General features: G+C 41.1%; 1 protein-coding gene across 6 annotated transcripts in view; it reads right to left on the reverse strand.

The window, feature by feature from the left end:
• The window catches only part of Dnm3 (dynamin 3), a 462,213-nt gene that overhangs the window by 67,086 nt on the left and 374,943 nt on the right, over positions 1-20,184 (reverse strand). For 3 of the 6 annotated variants that reach the window (XM_029478097.1, XM_029478094.1, XM_029478101.1), the window contains one exon: positions 15,603-15,614. The exons of the other annotated variants lie outside the window; for them this stretch is intronic. In XM_029478097.1, the coding sequence (XP_029333957.1) occupies positions 15,603-15,614 (12 nt within the window). The remainder of the gene's footprint in view (positions 1-15,602; positions 15,615-20,184) is intronic. 6 annotated transcript variants of the gene reach the window in all.

Here is a 20,184-nt window from a genome sequence, read left to right on the forward strand (position 1 = left end):
CACAGAGTGAATGAAAAGTCTCCGCCTGCATTGGTTTACTGGAATATGGTGTAAATCATGTACTTTAAAGGCGATCTGGAGCCCCATGCTTTTAAAATGTGGGGCTAAACTGACATAATCTGTAACGGTTTCAGCTCTGCTCTTTTTAATTAACAAGAGCTTTTGGAATTCTGTTGTTTTTTTTGTTTGTTTGTTTTTTTGTTTTTGGTCTCTAAGAACATTGTACAATGAAAAAAAAAAAAGGCTGAGCATAATAAAAATCTCCTCTGACTGATTAAAGGAAGCCTTGTGCTCAGGAAAGAGGAGTAGGCAGACTTCCCTATTCCCTAGCCCCTGCCTAGAATGCTTTGTTCAGGCACGGGGCGTCTAACCAGGATGCCTTTAGATTACTTTATGTTAATTAAACGTATGGTTAGTCCCAGACGTGAAAGTCTGCATCTGTATGTGGCTTCAAAGGCTGCCCAAGATTACTGGCTACACTCCCTTGCGGTGGGCAGCATTGATTTGTGATAAAAACCGACCACTTTAAACTAAGTTTATTACTTTATTACCATAGAGGGCTGGAGTTTTTTTGTTGTTGTTTTTTTTCTCTCAATGGATAAAATGTATTTATAGGCTTCTTTAAGAATTACTTACTTTTAGATTTTTTTCTCCTCCTTAAAAAAAAATGGAGATAGGAATAAAACAGGAGATTTTAACAGGAATTAAAGGATCTGGCTTCTGTTGGAAACATTGCCTTCTGGGTTAGTAAGCAGTGAGAGATAAAATAAATGCACCCCATTTCTGTAACATGTTTATGCTTATTTTACATTATTTGTGCATGTGTGTATGTGTGTGTGTGTGTGTGCACACATGTGTGCGCGCACACACACACAGCATGTGAAGGTCAGAGGACTACTTTCAGGAGTCAGTTCTCTCCTTTCATTATGTGGATGCTGAAATCAAACTCAAGTCCTTAGCCTTGATACCAAACACCTTTACTCTCCGAATCATCACTAGTTCCAGATGTACACTGCAAACCATAGAAATGTTTCCTTGAACCGGTTTAGTGAAGTGGAAACCATCCCAGAATCAACGAAAGATGGGTAATGTATTTCCTACCTTTTCTCATTTGACTGTGGATTGACAGTGGATTCTTGCTCTTGTTTGGGTGAGTGTCCCCCAAATGTCCATGTGCCATGGCTCCTGGTCTCTGGGCCACAGGTTCTGTGGACCTTTAAGAGATAGGGTCCAGTGGAAGGTTCTAAGGCTCTCAGGGAAGGACCTTGAAGGGATTCCCTTTTCTAATCCTCAGGCCTCCATCCCTTTTCACTTCCTTTATCCTTCTGTCCACCCACCCATCCCTCCTAGCCCCCCTTCTCTTCCCACATGTCAGAGAATATTTTCTCTGACATGTTCCCATCATTATTTTCTGTTGACCTAATCAGAGGTCAAACCAATAGGCTTAAGTCTTGGATTTGAACCTATAAGTTGTAACCTCTTTTCTTTATTGATTAATCGCCTTGGGTATTTCATTATAGTGTCAGGAAGCTATCTATACAGTACTACATTTTTGTCAGTGACTATTATCAGCACAAATGGCCAAACTGAACTCAACAGAACAGCTCAGTAGGACTCAGGCAGGGGACCAATCAGGGAAACCAGAACAAACAACAAAGGCAACAAAGTTTTTTCATATGAGGAGAAGCTGTCAATCTATAAAGACAATGAAGTTCTTAATGGACGTGTTCCAAGACCTTATGTGGATATCTGAAGCCACAGGTAGTACCAGATCTCAACTATGTGATCTTTCCCCATTACATACACACCTATAACAGATTAAATTTGTAACTTGGATACAATAAGAGATTAATGGTAGCTGTACTGCCTAGTTTTGTGTCAACTTGACACAAGCTAGAGTTATCACAGAGAAAGGAGCTTCAGTTGAGGAAATGCCTCCATGACATCCAGCTGTAAGGCATTTTCTCAATTAGTAATCAAGGGGGAAAGGCCCCTTGTGGGTGGTGCCATCCCTGGGCTGGTAGTCTTGGGTTCTATAAAAGAGCAGGCTGAGCAAGCCAGAGGAAGCAAGCCAGTAATGAACATCCCTCCATGGCTTCTGCATCAGCTCCTGCTTCCTGACCTGCTTGAGTTCCAGTCCTGACTTCCTTGGTGATGAACAGCAATATGGAAATGTAAGCCGAATAAATCCTTTCCTCCCCAACTTGCTTCTTGGTCATGATGTTTGTGCAGGAATAGAAACCCTGACTAAGACAGTAGCTAATAATAAAAAGAACTATAAAAATATAGTATAATAAAATTATTTATAAAAGACATTTTATATTTTTCAATTTTTTTCCTGTGTAAATTTTTGCACCATAGTTGACATAGGTAATTGATTGTAAGACATGAAATTGGAAGGAGATTGGAGTAATGCTACAAAGATGTGTAACTCAGCATCTGTTTCAATCATAAATTAATTCTCGGGAAGCACTTAACATGATTGTGTTAAGTTCATGATGGAGTCAGGACTCATCCACTGGGATATCTGTCCCATCCCATTGACCACTAGGCATTTCTCCCTCATGAGCTATGGAAACCCAAACACACCGTATTCTTCTAAGTTTATTAGTAGCCCCTGAAGAACAAAAGTGGCCAACTTAGTAATCACTGTATTCTTACATACAGTAGGTGCTCAATAAAAACTTGTCTAACTGAACTGATGAGGCTAGACAAGCAATAAATGATATCGATCAGAGCAGGCAGAGATGATGCAGGAGATGAGACTAGTTCCCAGACTTCCATATTCACCTATCAGAGATTGGGAGGTTATCTAGGAGTACCTAGGAAGCACTTTCCAGATCCTCCAATTGGGGGAAAGTTCAGGAATATGTTGACTTACAGTGTTGCTGAGCAAACCAAGCGTTAAAGAAGAGCATTCCCATTGAGCCCCCTTCCAATACCTTCAGCATTCAAACAGACAGCTCACAAAGACATAGAGTCTGACATAATTCCAAAGGGCACAGAGGAACACTTTGAAAAAAGGAATAACAAGATACCAACCACCACCAACTACTTCACAACCTTCAAAACAAGTTAAAATGTATTTCCTATTTAGTAAAACAAAAGACAATAAACCGCATGACCATGCTTGGCATGAAAGAAAGTATGGGGATTACCAGTGAGAAGAATGGGAAGAAACCTTCTTAAACACATTAATATTATTCCACAAAATAATAATAAATTCATGTGCTGGAAGAAAGGAAACCAAGACTATCTGCATAGACCAACTTTCTGCTTATTTATACATATCAAGAACAGATGCATTTTATTCTACCATAATGAAGTATTGGTTATTCACTGAGGCTCATCTGAAAAACTTCCATGTATGTTTTCAGAGTTTGGTTTAGTGCAAGAGTACAAAGAGTTATGGTAATGGCTTCTCTGAGAAAACAAATATACAGAAAGGGTGAGTGGGTATGAGCTGCAGGGGCAGACCGAGGATGCTCTGATCCTGTGTCATGAGAAAATGTATTAGACCCCTCTAGACCATTCTTCCAGACTGGGGACTGCCAACTGTCATCTTTAATGAGAAAACTGAATGGCTCTCCACTGTCAGTGTCCCAGCTGTGAACAGAGCCCATTCACAGGCTACTGAGCTACTAGCATGACGATCTGCTGTTGCTCACAGCTGGCAGTGACTCAGGAGGGACAAAATTCAAACACTGGATTTCCTGGTTAGTTGGACTTGGAACGGTTCTTACCATCATATCATTTACTAGGGACAGTAAAACAAAACAAAAAGGTTGAGACCTAAATGGTCTCGAAACCTTCTTCTGGAATTCTGGTACATATGAAGGAAGTTAAAACATACGGGCTTTACTGCTTGGCTTGAAAGGTTGACCTCTGGCAGAGCTGAGCAAGTCAATGTGGATGGCTTTGTCTTGTAGCCCCATCTCAACCGTCTAGGCTACACTGAAGATAATCAAATAGATGATTTTGTATCTTAGTAAGAAATGTCATCTGTCTGGTGACCCATGAGTTGGGCTGCTGAGCCTCCTGGAAAGTGAAGAACAGTGCTGGGAGGCTGGACAATTAGACCAAGTTTTCTTGATAAAGATTCAAATCTTAGCTGCTGCTTCATGTATCTATTTTTATAGTGCATTCTAATACTCAAATACAGAAAAATTATAAATTTTTTCCTCTTTTCATGGAATACTAATTTTGAAGCAGGCTTTTAGTGGAAGCACATAAAAGTTATCCAAATTTATAAAAATTGCCTTTTTTCCCGTTGTTTAATAGAAGACACGTGTTCATGAAACATGTTGGTAAAGGCAGTTCCTTATAACGTTCGTAGACCTTGACCCTTAAATCCTCATGCAAGTATGTCCACCCAAGTGGGAAATTATGTATTACTATTGTCATACTTTCCAAGACAAAAAAAATCAAGCAAAAAGGATGGGTATGGGGGTGGGGAGGTGGCTCATAGGTTAAATTGCTTGCAAAGCAAGCAAGAAAGATACTTGAGTTCATATCCCCAGCACCCTTGTGAAACCATTATAGCCTGGGTATCCCAGCAATGAGGAGAGGAGGAGTGGAAACAGGTAGAACCCAGGAGCTAGCCTCACCTACCTGAGAGCCTCAGATCCACTGAGAGACCATGTCTTACAAGTAAGGTGGAGAGAGATTGAGAAAGACACCTAACATTGACCTCTGGCCTCCCACTCGTGTACCCGACTGTGAACATGCACACACCACATACACCATGCACAAACATGTTAAAAAATATATCAGATTACTCTCATATGAAAAGGGCCCTGTAGCATGATGGCAGTGTGGGCTGAAGTCAGAGTTTTGAGTCTAAACATATAATGGTTCTTTCACCCATTCTACCAGAACCTACCTACAAGATACGCAGCCATGAAATGGCTTCCTGATAATCCTCAGATAATATGTATTACCGGTAGTTCATGGACATGGATGACACCACAACCAGTATGAATAATAGCGCTGCTGACAGGTAGAGATCTGGAATTTAAGGAAGAGTGATTGGGCCAGAATGGGGAGGGGAGAGGCTTTGAACCCTGGAACCTGGGGATTTGGAACAATGGCACTATTGATACCCAGAGCCAAGGAGGAGGTGCAACCTTTCAGATTTACAAAGGGGTCTTTCAGGGCCTTTCAGTGAGGAGAATAACATATCTGCACAGGCAGGATTAAGGGTTGAAGCCTGCATAATCATTGCAAAATATTTGTAATCAGCAGGACTGCATGCTTATGTCAAGTCTGCAGTCCCAGACACTCTTTCCCTGCTATCTCCATCTCTACTTCATTTCCCACAATCATCTTCGACTTCCTCCAGACAGTCTATTTTCTTAAGAACTTTAATTCTTATGTTACATATTTTCCTTCCTGGATATTTGGCTTTAGAAAATATTTTTATTTCTCCTCACCAGCCTCCATTTAAATAATACCCATTTACATTTGTTTATGCCCTTTTAAAATTTTTTCTTTAAAAGTTACGCAAAAGGCAGTTATCATAGGAAAATGAGACCGTGACACTCAAGTAAACATTGAGGACAGCCAGAGATACACGGAGAAACCCTGTCTCAAAAATAAATAAATAAATAGCAGTGCTGAGCCTATTAACCCTAATGGAATAGCTTCTCAGATTTCTATTCGCAAACACATTCAACACGTCTAAAGAGCGCAAGGCAAACACAGAGCCATGTTCTTCAGGATAAGCACGTCTCTCATTCTCTTATTTCTTGTGAAACAAACAAACAAACAAACAAACTACATTTCCACATTTTAATTACTACATTTTAATTTATTTCCCAGCCGTCCATGTGAGCAATTATCTTTGAGGGCCACTGGTGCTGTTTTTAAATGTAATTATGTAATTATGAACAATGTCTCAAAAGATTTTAGGGATAAATGTTGAAAAAGATTCCTAGAATGAGTGTTTAGGAGAGGCATAGCTGGGCTCTAAGGTCTAAAGCCTAACCCCAGCATTTCACATACATCAGAAACTGGCTTCCAGGTGGACTGTCCAGTCCGCCACAGGAAGGACACCAGGACACCTGCTTCCTCACCAGCTGTCAAGACCATTTACTTTTAAATAGGGTTAGTATTGCTGTGATGAAACACCAGGACCAAAAACAAGTCAGAGAGGGAAGGGTTTATTTGGCTTAAACTTCTCACTGTCGTTTACCATGGAAGGAAATCTGAGCAGAAACTCAAAACAGGGCAGGGGCCTGGAGGCGGGAGCTGAGGCAGAGGTCATGGAGGGGTGATGACTCCTGGCTTGCTCAGCCTGCTTTCTTATAGAACCCATGACCAGCAGCCCATGGGTGGCCCCACCCACAGTGGGCTGGGCCTTCCTATGTCAATCACTAATAATTGGACTGAGCAAGGAGAGGTCCCCAAAAGAGGAGTTAGAGAAAGAACTGAAGGAATTGAAGGGGTTTGCAACCCCATAGGAAGAACAACAATATCAACCAACCAGACTGCCCCCCCCCAAGGCTCCCAGGGAACTAAGCCATCAGCAAAGGAGTACACATGGCTCCAGCTGCATATGTAGCAGAGGATGGCCTTGTCATGCATCAATGGGAGGAGAGGTCCTTGGTCCTATGAAGGCTGAATAGATGCCCCAGTGTAGGGGAATGGAGGGTGGGGAGGTGGGAGTGGGTGGGTGGGTGGGTGGGTGGGTGGAGGAACACTCTTATAGAAGCAGGGGATTGGGGGGTGAGATAGGCTGTTTCTGGGAGTGGGGGAACCAGGAAAAGGGATAACATTTGAACTGTAAATAAAGAAAATATCCAATAAAGAAGAAAATGCATATAGGCCCTATGGAGGAATTTTCTCCACTGAGGCTCCCTTCTCTTCAGTGACTTTAGCTATGTCAAGTAGACATAAAGCTAGCCAGCCCACCATTCCTTCCAGTGCCTTCAAACCTGAAAACTCAGTGATGATATCTGGTCATTTAAACACAAAATTCTTGGTTGAAAATGTTGTTTGAACCCTGTATATAGTGGTTATTTTATTATTGGCCCTAAATGTACAGTCTACTGATTTGACTAAATTTTCTTTTTTTCTGGTGAGTATGATTTTATTATTAAAATCATCCTCTTTATTTTGAAATAAATTGAATATAAATAATTTTTCAGGATATTTCTCATGTATGCTATAAACAATTTATTAATTGCTTTTTTATCTTTTAATTGTATTTTTCCTGTTCAAAGGTTTATACATATATACATATAACCTCTTGTATTTTCATTATTTCCAAATATATTTTTCTTTGCTTTATATTAACTTACTTCCTTTCCCAACGTTGTTTTGTTCTCTCTTTTGAAGACTTACTTATGTGCATGAGTGTTTTATATCTACACATGTCTGTGTACCATATGCATGCCTGGTGTCTGCAGAGGTCAAAAGAGGGTCTAATATCCTCTGGAGAGGGGAGTTACGGAGAGCTATGAGCTGCCATGTGGGTATTTGGGAATCAGACCTGGGACTTCTGAGCTGTCCCTTCCCCCTTCCCCCTTCTTCCCCCTTCTTCTTCCCTTCTTCTTCCCCCTTCTTCTTCCCCCTTCTTCTCTTCCCCCTTCTTCTCTTCCCCCTTCTTCTCCCTTCTTCCCCCTTCCCTGAAGTTTTTAGTTGCTCTCCTTTATTAGAAGTAAGACTTCCACTTCCACTGACTTTCCTCTTCCTAGGGCATGGTTACATCCCATGGCAGTTCCTGGCTATTATGTTCTTGCCTGTTATACTTCACATAGTGTCATGATAAGTACTAATTTCTGTTTGGATACATTTTGGTGTGTATTTTCTCATTTAAGTAGATATGGTTTTTACATTTAAAATCTGCTGGACAGTGGTATCTCATCTTTTTGAGCATCTAAAAAATTGAGGGTTTGATACAACCCTACGGTTGATCAAGTCTTTGGCTTCATTATTTCAGCAGTTCAGACTGCTACTTTTTTTTTTTTTTTTTTTTTTTAGCAAAAAGCAGTTTAAAAACTAAGTTTAAAAAATTTAAAAATTAAAAATTTTAAGTTAATTAAAAATGACTTATTTTATGTGCATATGTGGGTGCTTGCATGTCTGTGTGGGTACCTGCATGTCCTTATGTGCCATGTGCCTTGCATGTGATCGTGGGGGTCAGATCCACTGGAACTGGACTTGTGAGCTCCTTCCTAAGGGCTTTTGGGAACTGATCTTTGGTTCTCTATAAAACATCAAGTGCTCTAACCGTGGAGTCATTGAGCCTCAGTATATACACTGTGTACATAGAATGCTATTATATACTTAATAGACTCTAGGTCTAGTATAGATGTAAATTTTGTATGTACTGGGAAGCCAAAATGTTTGTGTAACCCCCCTTATTGGGATGTATGGGTTTTTTGTAGTGGTTTAGAATGGAACCTACAATGTTTCTAAAAAACACCTTCTGTGAGCCAGGTGGTAGTGTTGCACACCTTTAATCCCAGCACTCAGGAAACAGAGGCAGGCAGATCTCTGAGTTCCAGGCCAGCCTAGTCTACAGAGTAAGTTCCAGGGCAGCCAGAGCTACACAGAGAAACCCTGTCTCAAAAAAGCTAAAAGAACATCTGCTGTCTCTAGTATCCTGTGGCTTATTAGATATACAGTATCTATGCATCTTACAATCTTAGAATTGTTTCCTCTTATCCAAAGAGGATACTGTTCAGGAGTTTCAGTAAATGCAGGGTTTGGATAGTATGAAACCCTATGTATGTGTTTATTCTCCACTGCATACAGACCCAGGATAAACATTATCAAGTGTACACAGTGATTCATTAGCACACCAATGAGAGAATAGACCAACTATAACAAAATACCCTACTAAAAGTTAAGTGCAGGTGAGGTGGTCTCTCACAGCCTCTAATTGTGTCCATGTGTGCCTGTGGGCACACTCACCCATTTGTGTATGGAGGCCAGAGGACAACATCAGCTGCCATCCTCAAAAATACTGTTCTCCTTTTGAGATAGGATCTTTCACTGGCTTGAAACTCACCATCTGGGGGTCAGGCTAGTTGGTGAGCAAGATTTAGGGAATCTTTTGGCCTCCTGCCTAACACTGGGATTACCAACACACAAACCCATGCCTGGATTTTCTCTTTGGATTTTGGGGATCAAATTCAGATCCCGTGCTTGTGTGGCAAGCACCTTACCAACTGAGCTGTCTTCCCAGACCAACCTTTCTTCTATGTAAATGAAGCATCTTATAACTTTTCTTTGGCATACCAGAATTAGGGGTATTATCGTTCTCATACTTGAACACACTTTGCAATAAGATGTCCGATAATCTGATAAGCCAGGATGGCTACTAAGTAACTAATGGGAAGTAATCATATATAATGTGGATACACTATGTATGTATCCAGTGGATACATTGAATAAAGGAGTGGTTTATGTACCAGGCAGAACAGTGTGCTGCTACTCTGTTTTTATCATGCTATACAGAGGGAAATTATTTATTTCTACAATCTTCTACTTACTATTTTTAGATTGCTGTTGTCATAGGTAACTGAATTCGAAGATATGAGGGACTGGGTTATATGTATCTTAAATCAAAATTATTATATGAATTGTACCTCTCCCATTTATTTATTTATTTATTTATCCAGAGAATGAGTACAGACAGTGGGAAAGGTCTTAAACTCTGATTACTATAGTGGTGCTGTATGATTGCTGCATAATTTGATCACCTCACTAAGGTAAATCAGCCAGAAATATAAAGGCTTATTTTTTAGTTCAAAAAGAATTCTCTTCACAGTGTCAGCTCCAAAATCATAGCTAATGATAAAATGCTTTTAAAATCGGTGTAAAGAACTGCATTTTGGATGGAGGTGTATCTCAATGGCACAGTGTTTCTCTAACACACCTAGGGACCTGTTAAATCCCTGTGGCTACCAGGAAAAAATGAGATGCTTTTATGTTTTGAGAAAGGGTTTAAGCATCCCATTTAAAAACTACCATGAATCATACCAAAGAGAGAAAAACACGTCAAAATAGCTCTGATGTCTGAAACATGAGTTCTTGTTCACTAGAGAGAAGTCATTTTATCTCAAACACATCAGAGAAAATGAAAACACAACAATATGACCTACTGACCCTTCAGAAGCCTATCCATCTCCCACTATCTTCTTTCTTAGACAAAAAGTTTCCCTGAAGCCTGATGACCGAGCAGACTGACCCAGATGGTGACTCCCAAGCCAGCAAAAGATCCCACCTAAAAGCACTTCTGAGGATGGCAGCTGGTGTTGTCTAAGTGTCTAAGTTTTTCAACAATGCCCAGTCTTATGTAACTCTAGAGTCTATTTGGCAAGATCAAAACATTCAGGAACATAATTAAAAAAAAAAAAAGATCTATATCACATCTCAAAGTGTTCTATCCCCAACTGGACTGAGATCCAACTGGTTATGATCAAAGTTGGTAGACTCAAACTCTAGTTATCTATAGTTTTCTTCTAAAGTCATTTTGCCATAGGAAAACCAAACGTTGTTGTGGTGCTGCGACGCTTTGAGAGATGATGCTTTCAGAGTCACATGGAACTGGAGTAACGTTTAGAGGCCACTGAGTTTTCATCCCTTCCCTTAAGTTTAATGCTATCCTTATTGTCTTATGTATAAAGTTAGTCAACTGGATGCATGCTCTCTGGAAATCCCAAGGAAATATGTTACCAAGCTCCTCAGAAAACTAGGAAAATTATACACATTAATTAGAAAAAAAAAAAAAACCCTCAGTGGAGGAAGGTGTTCTCTTAGCAGCTCAGAGTGTTCTTTCAGCCATCCTCTTGGCTCCTCCAATCAACTAATAAAGATAACACACACTGTCAAGAAGACACCTCTAGGTCACAAGGATGGAGTTTCAGTGACTACCAATGATCTCTCATTGGTGGTAGAAATAATGGCAAGGAGCTAAATGTCTCACATAAGAAGGTAAAATGAACCAGCTTGGTTTCAATATCTGTGCTCTTCAATATGAATCCTGGCGGCATTCAGTTGGAGAATTCTATCATGAAAAATGATCAGTAGAAAGCAGAGCTTCACCAAATAGGAAACCTGTTGGATAACTACCTTCCCCATTGACAGGAGGTGGCCAAGTCCATCAGCCTTGCTGAAAGCATCCAGGGATGGCTGGGCAAGGTATTGTTAAATGGTGGAAAAAGCAGGTCCTTGGATAGGACTCTCCATCCTGCCTTTTCTTGTACCTCAAGGCTCTTTAGTATGTAGGAGATTACTGCATTTCACTGTGTTATAGCTCAATACAGATACTACAAACATAGAATTCTGATATTGAAATATATTATTCAATTTCTCCTTTTCAAATGAGATGTAGTCAGTTCTATACTCCTCCTGGGGAAGTATAAGACACCTTTAATTTAAAAAGACTGAAGTTAAAATAAAAGCAAAGTGAATGTTTTTCTTTCAAAGGGCAATAAACTTTTTTCTATAATGTAAAACTTTTAGAAGCACTAATATTGGGTCTAGATTTCTCTACATTTCCATTTGATTTTTTGCACAAAATCATGCCGGGCGGTGGTGACACATGCCTTTAATCCCAGCACTTGGGAGGCAGAAGCAGGCAGATTTCTGAGTTCGAGGCCAGCCTGGTCTACAGAGTAAGTTCCAGGACACCCAGGGCTATACAGAGAAACCCTGTCTCGAAAAACCAAAAGAAAAAAAAAAAAAAAAAAAAACACTCACCATTTGTTATAATGTCTTATTTCTTACATTTAAATTTTTTCTATCTTGAATTCTCTAAATGTAACAAAGACACTTAACCAAACTCTTTGATAAAGAAATAATATTTAAAGTTTACTAAATCTCTAGAAATGTCCTTTCAGAGAGAAACTAAATTATGTAGGGAAATGAAATGTCTTTTCTTTAGGACTGAGCATGGAGATTAATTGTTACCTGAAGACCTCAGGTTTGCAGATGGTATTTCTGGTTGATATTTGTATTCAACAAACAAACAAACAAGTGTAACAAACCCCAATCAAGCGCTTTCATCCTTTATCACATACTACCTGCTATTTGTCCACATTCCCCATGCTGATGCATGGCCTGGATTCTGGCCTTCTTAATGAAGACATGAACTTCTGTAGTCAAGAGAAACTTGTCTAAGGGGGAGAAAGACTCTACTGTGAGCAATTTAGAATATCACAGTGCCAGAGATGAATATTTTCTAAAGGAAAAATAAGTAATATTCAAAAGAGGATTTTCCCCCAAGTAACTATGAGTTTCTGATAAAGAGAAAATACTACATTTTCCAGGAGAAATAGCACTAACTATCCAATGAGGAATGTAAGTATTATTGTTTTGTTCTATCATATGCCCATAATGTAAGGCTCTATGTGTTTCTCTAATAGGAACTACATATGGATACCGTATGGAGGATGAGCTCCAAACTGTAAGCATAAATTAAAGATGGATGAGGCAAATCTGTCACTGAGAAAATGAGCATCAGGGTTGTTCCAAATACCCTGGGTTCTATGTGGGCATGAGGGGGGATTTTATGTGGGCATGAGGGGGGATTTTATGTGGGCATGAGGGGGGATTCTATGTGGGCATGAGGGGGAATTCTATGTGGGCATGTGTGGAGATTCTGTGTAGGCATGCGGGGCAATTCTATGTGGTCGTGGAGGTGGGTTTGTGCTAGACTTGCTGTGTGTAGAGAGAGGAGTTCGTTGTGCTCATAAAGAGAGTTAATTAAACAGAGTTTACTTTCTTAGGATCTGGTTAACATCCCGAATGCTAAAATGTCATGCACTCAGTAAACACTCAGCCTTCTCAAATCTGAAATGAGCCATACTTTACAGCTGGCTCTCCTATATGGCAGGTATGTTGCCTTAGGGACAACTCAGAGCAGTCATTCCAACATGAGAAGGGGAAAGACGAATCTCACATTCTCCTTCTAAAGAAGCCAGATCTATACTCTGGAGACAGCACAGCTTGGCTTGCAGTGTTTTCCATTTACACTGAAATTCTAAGCTACAGGAAAATAGCATACAGATGTGGCGCTTTTGATTCGAGGGGACTCTCTTGTGCCAGAGTCTCTGGTCAGGAGTATGACCACATTTAAAAAGTATTAGCGTATTTTTCACAAACTATCACTTATGCAGAGTATAAGCAATTAAAAAAATAAGGCATGGGGTATTAAAGACCAATACCACTGAAGTCTCCGCCCTTCAATTACAAGTCAAAGCAGTGAGCACTTGTATTTTTGAGAGCCTTATTTTTAACCAGCTTCTCCCGCACTACAATACCAGATATTCATGATGTACAGGGCAGGCTGTGGAGGCCCTGAGGTTCTGAGGTCCTGCAGGGACTTCGGCCCTATTCCAAAAGGTTTAATAAACAACAGTTTACAATTTTTGAGAGTTGTGTGTGTGTGTGCAGGTATTGAACTACACATGTGTGTATGGGTAGGTGTGTATGTGTGTAGAGAGTATATGTATACATGTATAGTGTGTGTAGGTATTGAACTACACATGTGCATATGTGTATGGTCATGTGTGTATGTGTGTAAGGAGTATATGTATACATGCATAAGTAAGTAAGCACATGGAAGTCAAAGGACAACTTTGGATGTAATTCCTCACGTGCTCTCAATATTAGTTTTTGAGACAGAGCCTCTCATTGGCCTTTTCTCAACAGGTAAACTAGGCTCCTGGCCAAAGAGCCCAGGGATCTGCCTGTCTCTATGTCCCTAGTGCTGGAATTACAAACATACCACTATGTCCAACTTTTTACACAGCTGCTAAGGATTGAACTCAGGTCTTTGTGCCCACAAGGCAAGCATTTTAAGGCTGAACTACCCCACTCCAGCCCCAATAGTTTATATTTTCTCATTCCCTTCATCTAGTGAGTTGAAAAAAAAAAAACCCAGCAAACTGTATCCACTATAGCATTCATGAGCTGTGTGTGTGTGTGATTTTATAAACACTTAAGCCATCCATGAACTTCTTGAAAAAGGAACAAATCATGGTGTTCCCCTAATGAGCAGAGTAGCACCTCCCCAAATGTCAGCAGCTGGTTCCCTATCAGTGTACCCACAATTAACCCAGGGCATGCATGGCTGCTTGGATGGATGGTTGGCTGTTTTGTTTTCAAGTAACATATACAATGCATGAAGTTTCAGACAAGAGATCTACTGTGGTGCAAATGATCAGGGTAAAATGCTTATAATTCAAGAACTGAAATACTATAAGAATTAAAACATGAGTTTCACATTTTGTCTAAATATTTGTCCTGAAGAGTTGTTGTATTATTTAGAAATACCATCCTTCACTTTGTGGACGAAGCCTTGAATTAATTTTTTAAGTTACCTGCTATTTTCCTTTAGAAGTGCACTCTAAATGATGTAAGTTCACCTCCTTCCTTCGCCATAGATGCCGACCTTGTACATTTCTGGCATTATTTTAACTTTATTAAATAGCATTGCCTGGGTTGTGAGCAGCTATATCAGAGTATAAATTTATGAAGTGACACATTTTTTAGGACCAGCCATCTCTGTCAATTTACTCCATAATAACACATTCCACCAAATTAAACTGCAAAATATTTCCCACATTTGTTTTACATTCTATACATATGGCTTATGAATAGCAAGCTTGATGAATTCCAGCTGCTATGCTATGCAGGCCAAATCTTATATAACAGATTCCTTTCCATTCCTATTGTATCCACCAAGGCCCATTTTAAGCAGGCCACCTGGTAGGATAAATGACTGTTACAAGAAGGAAAAACAAAACACAACAAGAAACCCCCAAACAACAATAAAGAAAACCAGCCTGCCTAATGCAAGACTCCTTTCCCCAGCTATATGACTCTTATATTTCTAAGTAAATGGGAAGTAGCACGAAGCTTTTGGGAAAGTTACATGAACATTTAACCAAATGAGCAATGCCACGAAGCAGCATTTTCTTATTTATCTGTTGTAACGAGAACATTAAAACAGCTTGCACCATTCATGTGTGTTGCCCGTTATACAGACAGTTCAGCTTGCCCTCAACCTCACCACACTCTCCTGCTTCCACACAGCTGGAATTCATCAAGGATGTAGGAGCCAAGTCAAATGTTGACCCCACCCTCCTCCTCCATTTTAAGGCCCCTTCAAAGCCAGTGCACGGATTGAGTTCAGTTTTGCCAACAAAGCCTGCCATACTGCCCTTTAAGGCTCCAGTTTGGGGTTTTTATAACTGCGCAAGCTTTGATTTGGGGGTCAATTCTTCAGCTACACTGAGTTCCATCAGTCTGGGGAACCCTTCTGTAACAAATCCTTACCATTCCTTTGCTCTCGGAGTTGGTCTTTTTCTTTTGCATGACCCCTCTGACATGTCCCATAACCAGCTCTGAAAATATAACTTATTTCCCTTCCAAGAAGGCCAAAACAGAGCAGCCACTGTGGCCATCCACACACATTTCCCCTGACATTTGCATGCCCCATAGACTCCTTGGAATGGCCAGCAGAGGGTGGCTATCCCAAGATGCACAGAATCAAGACAGCATGCAGAAGCAGGGGCTGGGCATGCAGGAGCAGGGGCTGGGGAGACAGGAGACACAGAAGAGCCGCACTAGGGCAGAGAACTTACTTTGTTGCTCCCCTGTGCATGCAGCCACAAGGAAGGAAAAGAGAGAGAGAGAAATATGTTAAACACAAATTTATTTCAAAATTATGAGGTTTTCCCTTGCTGGATCGGAATCCGAATGAATAGCTGAACCCTTCGATAACTTCCCATTGTGTACATCCAGGGCTCAGGCCTGAGTCAGAGAATCTGTGTAGGAAGGGGGAATGAAGTCCTGCGTTTACAACAGTGTGGCTATATCCCTCCATTGCTTTCTACTCAGAATACTTGGGGTATGGGAGCCAAGCCAGAAAGAATTGGTTTGAATCGGTAATAAGTGAACCGCTAGCATAAAAGGCAGAGAGAAGTCAGTGTGCTGGCTCGCCTTTCCTGACAGCCCCTCCTCCAACATGCCAAGCATGGAAAATGTCATCAGTCATTACTTTATTTTTTAAAACAAAACAAAACAAAAAAACCCAACAAAACAAGCACTGCATCCTTGGTTTCAAAGAAGGTGGAATTGAATTAATTCTTTCTTTCTCCCTCTCTTTCTCTCTCTCTCTCTCTCTCTCTCTCTCTCTCTCCTCTCTCTCTCCCTCCCTCCCTCCCTCCCTCCCTCCCTCTCTCTCTCTTTCTTTCTTCCCTCTTTCTTTCTCTTTCTCTCTCTTTCTCTTTCTTTCTTTCTCTCTTTCTCTCTTTCTCCTTCCTTCCTTCCTTCCTTCCTTCCTTCCTTCCTTCCTTCCTTCCTTCCTTCCTCAAAGAAAAGAAGCAAGTACTGAGGCATGGAATGGGTGGTTTGGGGCAACAGAGTAAGCAGACCCAAGTTATAGTCTCCTTCTGAGCCTTTCTTTTCTTTGGTAAGTTATGAGTTTCTGTCTTGGGTTGGCATGGGAAGTCAAGACTGTAGAGTGGGGCTCTGGCCAAAATAAACAGTACTCCATACTCAGCAACATGGGATCTGGAAAGGTTAGTCACAAAAACGTCATCGGCATTTCTAAATGCAAATACTGTGTGTGTGGAGACAGGGCGTCCAGGGGCGAGTGGCAGCCTGTGACTCTCCTGTTGCTAACCGAAGCTGGGAGAGCATGATTTACATCGAACAATTGAACTCACATATGGCCTAAGAAAATAAAATGGTGATTCATTGCTCCTAGAGCAGCCCGAGTCCTTACAAGGTCAGTTCCTGTGGGGCAGACGTGGTGGGATGTGAGCCCGGAACGGATCTGAGCTTCTCCTCACAGGGGCCCAGGAGAAACGCCTTGCTGAGATGTGAGGTTTGCAGAGAGCTGTGAGAGAAGTGTGTGCATCAGAAGGAAAGCCTGGGGTAGGGGCCTGCCCTTTACATCTAGGCTGAGGATGTGTGTGTGTGTGTGTGTGTCTGTACACACCAGGAAACATTCTGAGAGTGGGAAGGCAATGACCCCGGGAGAGGGTTTCCTTGAGTTCCATGCTGACCTTAAGAAAACCATCTTTCCCAAGGACCATTTCAGCCATTGTATTTAACAAAGAAAATATAAAGGCATTGATAAAATCCTATAGAGAGGTTTCTTTAGCACTGGGCTGCCACAGTACAGCTGTTTGCACACTAGTTTATCAGATGCATAAACAATGACATAAGAATGAATGAAGAAAAAAATAAACAAAACAAAACCCCAGAGGAATCCTTCCTAGAGGGGATGCCAACTGCTCAGTAAGGCAGTAAAGACCCCACTGGGGATTTTACTATGGGTAAGAGACCATTTTCGAGAATAATGGGACCCTGGTTCTCCTAAGAAGAACAATATTGCTGGAAATACCTCAGACAGATGGAGTTTATTGCATTCCGCAGCAGAGCAGCTTTTGATCTAGCAAATCAGTTTCAGGAGTTCAACCAAGTGTTTCTAGACACTCGGGAATGACTAGCTTCCCTGCGCAGCGGCAGATGGCATGAGTAGCGGCAACAATGATGTCACTGTGTGGGATGCCCCGATCCTTAAATAAAAGACACAATGGAAGCAGAGAACATGGCGTGGCCTGGCCAGTGGCCGGTTCAGTCAGCCAGTTCCCAGTCATCTATTTGGTGACAGCCATGGATGGCAGTTCTGAGTGGTGGACAATGTTTTTATAATGTTCTCCACTACTCTTGTTGACAATAGCTTACGTCTAAATCCTTGAAAGTGTTTTTCCATGGAAGGGTAACTAAGACCTTTGGAATTGGACACACAGCTGTTCAAAGTTTTGGGAGAAACCCTGCTGTAGTAGTGGTTGTAGTGGGGTATCAGACCCTCCCATTCCTACACAGACTGTTGGTTGCAAGGTTCTCCCTGTATCCCTCAGTTTTACCTGCTACAGGGAGGGCCCTTCTGGCTGGCATACATCACCCCCTACCCTAAACTTCTCTAGCCCAGGGGCTGGGCTGCCCTACCACCAGGTGCCCTTCTTTATATAATCCAGCTACTTTGGTGACCTGGTCTTTCTCATCTACTCTCTTGGCCAGTCTCTTGGCCCAGGCTGCCCGTCTTGGTCCTCAGCTGCTCTCCCCTCTCCTCTCTCTTCACACGGTCCAACTCAGCATGGTCACATCCACTCTGGACTCTCCCAGAGGTCCCTGCCTCTGCCTATGTCTCCTTTTTATCTACAATAAACTCTCTTCTCTGCCATACCAAGGTGCTTTCATAGCCTCTCCTTTTGTTATTTCTTTTTTTTTATTCAATTATATTAGTAAATGTTTGTAAAAGTCTACAACCATTCCTCTTTTGCCCATTTGGGGAGACATAGGAACCCTTTCTTTTAACTTTTTCTTTGACACAAAGGAAAAGTCACTGTAGACTCTTCTAAAAGTAACGTTTCTGAGGTACCAAAGGGACCTCGGTAGGAGATGGTTCCATCTCAGGTTGATTATAGCTGCAGCGTCCTGAGTTCACAGGAAAAGCTAGGGGTCAGAGCTGTTTTGTTTTTCTACCATTATGTTGAGTTTCTGAAGAAGCAGTTTACACTGGTTCACACTGGAGGAGGAGGAAGATATGTAACAGAAACCCCTCTGTATAGAAGTCTGTGTGTGTGTGTGTGTGTGTGTGTGTGTGTGTGTGTGTGTATGTGTGTGTGTGTGTGTGGTGTTTTACAGGAAACAGAAACCTCTTAAAATGCTCTAAGGTTTCTTGACTGACTTCACACCAAATCATTTCCAGGGCATGCCTGGATCTCACATCGCCTTTTTCCATAGCTGGAGGGCCAGCTTCTAAAGGCAGGCGTGAGGCTTTGGGTTGCCTCACAGCCTGTGGGCTAAATCCTGTCCTCCATTTTCAACCTTGAAGTTTGGCCTGTCCCACAGGCACTCTTAGGACTCCCTCTAAACAACTAGGCTTCCTAGACAACAGATAAGAAATTTCTCTCTGATACCATCAAATCTGACTAATAGCTCCCAAAGAATATTTAGCCATACAATTGAAAATTGCAGCTTTGTCTGCACATTCAGGATGCCAAAGAATAATAAAGGCTGAGCCCTGAACACAGTCATCAGTTAGAGGGAAGGAGCTTGTGGTGATACACCAGAACCTTCTCTCTGAGGGAGGCGCTATTCAAGCTTAGAGAAGTAGAAAAGACTGGAGAATTAGCTGAGGTGCCTACATCACAGGACTTAAACAAAGAATAGATTTGTTCCCATGTCTACCCTATTCTGCTGCACACTTCATGGGTCAAAGAGTTTGAATTTAGAATTCCTTAATGTCGTATTAAAAGCCTATGATTGGTGTTCAAAAGTCATTGTTTATCATATCACGCTCCTCAGATCAGATTCATACTTATTTGTATCAAAATTTAGGAGTAATGCTTATACATATGTGTTGGTAAATAGTCTTTTGAAAGTTTTAATAGGTCCTAAGAATTGGTATACAAGCATAATTTATATCTTATTCTGAACAGTTAGCTAGAGATTCCACTAAAAAAATCTTTATTTTGAAACTGTGTAAAGCCCTGTATACTTAGCAACATGCAGTTTTATAGTGGTGATAACTTCAACTTAATAGCCGAAGGAAGGAGAATTATAAAAACCAGGGGCAGAGGAGAACGCTTTGTTGGCAAAATATCTGCCACATTTACATGATGATCTAAGTTCAGGTGGCTAGTTGGTATGGTGATACTGGGGTATGGTGGCACAGGGGTGTGGTGTACAAGGGTGTGATGTACAGGGGTGAGTTGGTAGAGGCCTGTGACTCTCATGATGGAGAAGTGGATCTCTAGTAGTGACTGAGCCAGGTAGTCTAGAAGAGTTGGTAAGTTCCAAAGAAGAAAAGATGGTTAGGAAAGGTAAGGAATAAAAGAAGGATGCATTTAAAAAAGAAAATCCCCAGAGACACCATTTAGGAGACAAGAAACAGGGTCACAGAACATTTTGAAGGGAGGGCTAGAAAATAATCTATTATGTGGAGGCAACAGAAAATATAGTGGTGAGGTGATTTCAAATGTACTTGCAAAATCTTAGTAGATAAACGAACTGGTCTCAAACAGCATTTCATTTAGATTGAGTGATAGGTGCTTATCTAAATGATCAAACTTATGCAGTTCTTTAAGAATGATACATTTACACAATGGAGTACTACTCAGCTATTAAAAAGAATGAATTTATGAAATT

Source organism: Mus caroli, chromosome 1 (assembly GCF_900094665.2).
Source record: "Mus caroli chromosome 1, CAROLI_EIJ_v1.1, whole genome shotgun sequence".
NCBI lineage: Eukaryota > Metazoa > Chordata > Mammalia > Rodentia > Muridae > Mus > Mus caroli.